The following is a 5,228-nucleotide window of genomic DNA, read 5'->3' as shown; positions in this document are numbered from 1 at the left end:
GGAATACACAATGAGCACTGTAAACATTCCATTTTAATGCTCCAGTTTTAATTTCCAAGGCTACATGTTGTTTCAGAATAGAAACACATACAGTGCTGCATCTCTGCTCGTGAGCCACCCCGAAGAGCAGAGCCCACTGACACGTGTGGCCACGAGAGGGAGACGAGAGCATTAGGGAAAACACTTTACTTTCCTAATCCTGCAAAGAACCCCCACGGATACAACAGTAACGGCAAATCCACTGTTTCCTGCTTAAGTTGAAAAGAAATTAAATGTATTGGTGCATCTTAGAGCAATCTAAAAATGCTCATAGAGATGACCTCGGCCAAACACCCGTTAAGTCTTTTGGTATGGCACAATTTGCCATGTGACATTTGCCCATACTGACCATGATATGCAAGTCATAGTCAGTAAATAAACAAAATAATGTAAGAAATTTATTAATTAAACATGATGTCTGTCCCAGCTATGTTTGCTTGCAGCTATGTAGCACCTAAATAAAAGCAAGGAATTCTTTCACTGGTCTCATGCAAATGAAGACTGTTTTTTGTTTGTTTATTTGTTTTTATCTTTAGAATCACAGAACATTCTGAGCTGAAAGTCATAGTCAGTAAATAAACAAAATAATGTAAGAAATTTATTAATTAAACATGATGTCTGTCCCAGCTATGTTTGCTTGCAGCTATGTAGCACCTAAATAAAAGCAAGGAATTCTTTCACTGGTCTCATGCAAATGAAGACTGTTTTTTGTTTGTTTATTTGTTTTTATCTTTAGAATCACAGAACATTCTGAGCTGAGCTGAAAAGGACCCACAAGGATCATCCAAGTCCAAGTCTTGGCCCTGCACAGGACAGCCCCAACAATCACATTATGGAGAGCACTGATCAGGCTTTGTGCTGTGACCACTTCCCTGGGGAGCCTGTTCCAGTGCCCAGTCACCCACAGGGTGCAGAACCTTTTCCTAGTATCTAAGCTAAACCTCCCTGACACAGCTTCATGCTGTTCTCTGTCTCCCTGCTTTTATGCTAAGACTAAAGAAAAAGACAAAAGCAGAAGGTTTTTCAATTTTTAGGGCCATCCAAAACTTTGTATGGGACATGTACACAAAGATACAACCAGAAGTTCTTATAGACTCATTTCAACCTGTCCAAAAATGGGGCAAGACAGCAAGTAGGGGAACAGCCCTACTACACTGGAGCCTCCTACCCTGGATAACCAGGAGCCATGATGAAACTGGTGGTACCGTGATAGGAATCTCACTGAAGAATGTCCTGAGTACCTGCCACTAGACTCAAACTGTGGTGCAGAATTCACATCTGACAAATGAACATGCTTATGTTTCAGATCATGCTCTCAAGCAAGACAAAATTCATCTTCCTGGAGAATTTTGTAAGAAGGAGAAGAGATTTATTCCATCTAGGCACAGGTTTCCTTCCATTGGGGAGACACCTATAGAAAATTCAGTATTTCAGGTTGGTGATCTTGAGAAGTATAAGTTGTATGAAAAGTCTCATAACTGGATAAATGTTTATTAACTAGACTAGTGATTCCATAATATGAGATAAAAAAATACAGGAGGTAGAAAACAATTTAACTGACTCAGTTTAGACTCAGTCTTCTCTTACTGAGATCCCAAAGCAAGGAAATTATCCTGGAAGACACTATTTCAGTCTACTGATCTGCAAACTGAGCAGTACTTCAGATAACCGAGAAGCAGCTTCAGAAGCTTTTGGAGTCAGCCTCACCACTCCAGTGCTGCACAAAGTGGCAACAGTGTGTCTACAGCAACAGAAGAAAACCTACTCGCCCATTTTCTGGCTTACCGGGACTTAAGTGATAAGGGGGGAAACCCTATACAACAAGTAGTACTGGAAGAACATACTTTAGTGTACTGTGGGCTGCAAGATAGTTTTTCCAGGCACTATCTGCTGAAGCAAGGTAGGAGAGTTCCTCTACCGTCTTGAAGCAAAACTTGCTAGGAGAATGCAATGTACAGCTCTGGAAAATAGGCTGGACAGGAAGAGGTGACAGCTTAGTTTTAAGCTTCATTTCAGATTGCCAGTTCTTGTACTTTTCTGCTTCTGAACTCTGTTTACATGATTGTTTCAAAATTGAAAAAGGCATCTAAGTTCTACAGTGTTTATATTTTCATGTATATGCGTTCATGTACATGACAGTGTGCTTCAAGCTCAACTTTCAATCTGTACAACTACAAAAGACAAAGGTCTAGTTCATCTAATACTCATCCTAAAAAAAAAAAAAAGAAAGAAAATCAGAGACTTTCTGAATACTTTTCTTTAAATGTATACAAAATTCATAAAAGTTTTAGAGCTGAAACACTGAAGAATTGTTCATTGACTAGGACTCAACTGTGCTAGAAATATTAAGAGTGAGGGGAAAAAAAGCCTCATGAACAAATTCAAACCTTCACATATCCCACACAGAATAAGACAAAAAGTTTATGTTAAAATGAAGGTTTCAGTTATTTAACTATTTGTACCTTCTTCTAACAAACAGCTATTAGCATGAAACATCAACTCAAAACACTCTCCATACAGGCAAAGCCATTACATTTCTTTTACTCTGCTTTATGCAAACAAGAGCTTGGAGGATGCTGTCACTAAGATCCATATTTACTAAACAACCTATGACATGTTATCCTAGCAGCAGTAATGTAGTTATAAGTTGATCATGCATTTTCATTCTGTCTAAAACAAATTCCTAACTTAACATTAATAAAATCAGTGCAACCTTAGGAAAGCATAGTAGGTTTTAAAAAAGACTTGATTAAATATTTCCAGGCTTTTCCTTTAATCTTTCTAGGATAAAGGATATGATTTATGTTTTGGAGCAAGAGAGGTGAATGATAAAAGATAAGCAGAACAAATTTTTCCAGGCAGCATTCACTATGGTAGCTCTACAACGGCTATTCAGAGCAGGTCTCACAATGCCTTCTTGTTTCACCTGGCCATTACTCCTTGTTTGGTTTCAAAACTCTTCAGGTAGTACTTTTGTTTTGATACACTACATTCTCATCAATAAAACTGTTTTTACAGCCACCAGTATTCAGCTTTTGATTTTGATTCACTAAAATATCAGATGTTGTGTGACTGGGTACTTTCTCCTCAGTATTCTACCCTTTGCAAAGAAACCATCTACCTATCCACTCCTAACCCATCTTTTTTCTTTGCATTTCAAACATTAGTTTCTTTCTCACTAGTCCTTCTCTGCTTCTTTAGACAACAACAAAAAAAAGTTTCTGTGTAACATATCCAGATGACAGGAAATAAAAAGCCTGTGGGCTGCCCTTGACAGCGCAACTCTGCCTTACATAGAAGTTAAGCATTCTGCTTTGCATTCACACGTTCCAGTTGCCAGTGGACAAAAGAGAAGCTTCCTAAAATCATTCTGGTTCTTAAGTGCTGAGAAAGCCAAATAGTGTGAACCTTAGTTCTTAACACCTGTGGTAAGCTCATCGTGCAGGAAAGACACACAACAAACTCACTGACAGCTGTGATGGCTCCTGTGAACGTCCTGCTCATCTGAGACAGGTGAAATGGGACTGCAGTGCCACAGAGGGGTTGTTTGATCCCTTATCCTCACATAAGTCAGTTCACTGCATTTCATCCTGTTTCAGAACACAGAGGAAGAAGCCCACGGGAAGCAGCAGCTGCTGCCTGAGCAGACCTAATGATGGAGTGGTACACAGAGACCTCAAATACTGAATGGAATAAAGGCAGCATGAAGATTTTAGACGACACAGTCTGGGTATTTCAAACTTCTACTTTTGTTTGGTACAAATATGACATTTCTGATTGTCACTTAATGTATCTTTTCATTTGAGAAAGACTACTAATGCAAAAGTGAAAAAACACAACTGAACATTATCTGATGCATGAATAACACGTTAAAACAAGGTCTTAGGAACAAAGAGATAGCTAATAAATATTTGTATATAAAGACCAACTATGCAAAACATACCCTAAGTTTATTTATAAAGTTTTGCCCTTAAAATTCCCATCTTGTGTGTCAGAATCCGAACTTTTTTTCCCTCCCAAGTTTAGCCAAAGGCCTTTCCAAATGTAAACCTGCAGCTTTGCACTCTGGCTTACATTTTCAACACACAAGACAAAGATAATCATGCAAAGACTTCTCTCATTTTTTAAAGCAGGACGTTCACTCTGACAACAAAAACATGTACTTTTTTCAGAGTCTGTAGCCTTTTCTTTTCTCATGAACAATGTTTAGCCTCTCCATAAAAGAATGGCATTTAAATTTGGTACCAGACACCAGTGGCACTTCAGCACAACTATATTTCCTTCTTGTCTATCAGTACTATGCTCACAGTGAGGTTCAGAGTACCAAGTAATTGAATTCTACAAATGAAAACCAACAGGTCTCCAATTTTATTGCTTTTAGGTGGTCAGTCAGTCTATATATGCCAGGTAATGTGATGGGAGAGCTGTGGTATAAAATATTTCCTTTAGATGAAAAATCACTTGACCCAAACAGTATTTCTTTTTTTCCTTTCAGCAGAAGCAGGACAATTCATCCTGGGTCAGCCCAGAATTTATCTCCTCTTGATGTAAAATGAAACACTGCACAAGACTGTGCAACTACAGACATCTCACAATGCACTGCTTCAAACTGCTGAGATGCAAAGTTGTACTTGACGAAAAAACTATTACTTGTTTTTTAAAAGGAGATTAAATCTCCTTTTAATCTGAACTATTCCAGACTACAGTAGAATAAATGTGCTTTATTTACAGAGTTTTCTTTTCCACAGGAGGCAAGTCTGTGACCGGAATATAGCTAGATATCCACAAAAAGCTCAGGAGGAGGACATGAATTCAAGTAAAGAATTAACTGATTTAACTTACATCCCTATGTAGAAGAGGCAATTTGATTTGGGAAAGGCAGAGGACACATTCCTGGCCCTTATACTTCAGTCAACTGAAGAATTAAGATTAATTTATATGTTGTTCAGCTGAAGAACACACTTAAATTCGATAAAACTGATCATAGTCTTATTTGCTCAGATTAACAACTGCACTAACAACTAACAACATACTAGAGGTATCTGGGCACTAATTTTTTACAGACAGTAGTGAAGTTACAAAAAGCTAATGCAATGTATGTCATCCCAACCAACACCAACAGCTCTGCCTATAAACATCTCTATATAATAATATTAAATTTTATGCTGTAGTCATTGACATGGGTTTTA

General features: G+C 38.0%; 1 protein-coding gene across 1 annotated transcript in view; it reads right to left on the bottom strand.

Annotated features, from left to right (window-relative positions):
* ASZ1 (ankyrin repeat, SAM and basic leucine zipper domain containing 1) overlaps positions 1-5,228 on the bottom strand; it is a gene marked incomplete at its 5' end in the record, with an annotated part of 34,950 nt that overhangs the window by 22,434 nt on the left and 7,288 nt on the right. Inside the window, 2 exon segments of the mRNA XM_009073958.1 lie at positions 4,090-4,102; positions 5,219-5,228. The exon segment at positions 5,219-5,228 is cut by the window's right edge and continues 107 nt beyond it. Of these exon segments, the coding sequence (XP_009072206.1) occupies positions 4,090-4,102; positions 5,219-5,228 (23 nt within the window).

This window comes from Acanthisitta chloris, unplaced genomic scaffold (assembly GCF_000695815.1).
Source record: "Acanthisitta chloris isolate BGI_N310 unplaced genomic scaffold, ASM69581v1 scaffold14494, whole genome shotgun sequence".
NCBI lineage: Eukaryota > Metazoa > Chordata > Aves > Passeriformes > Acanthisittidae > Acanthisitta > Acanthisitta chloris.
This window is presented reverse-complemented; position numbering and strand designations above follow the sequence as displayed.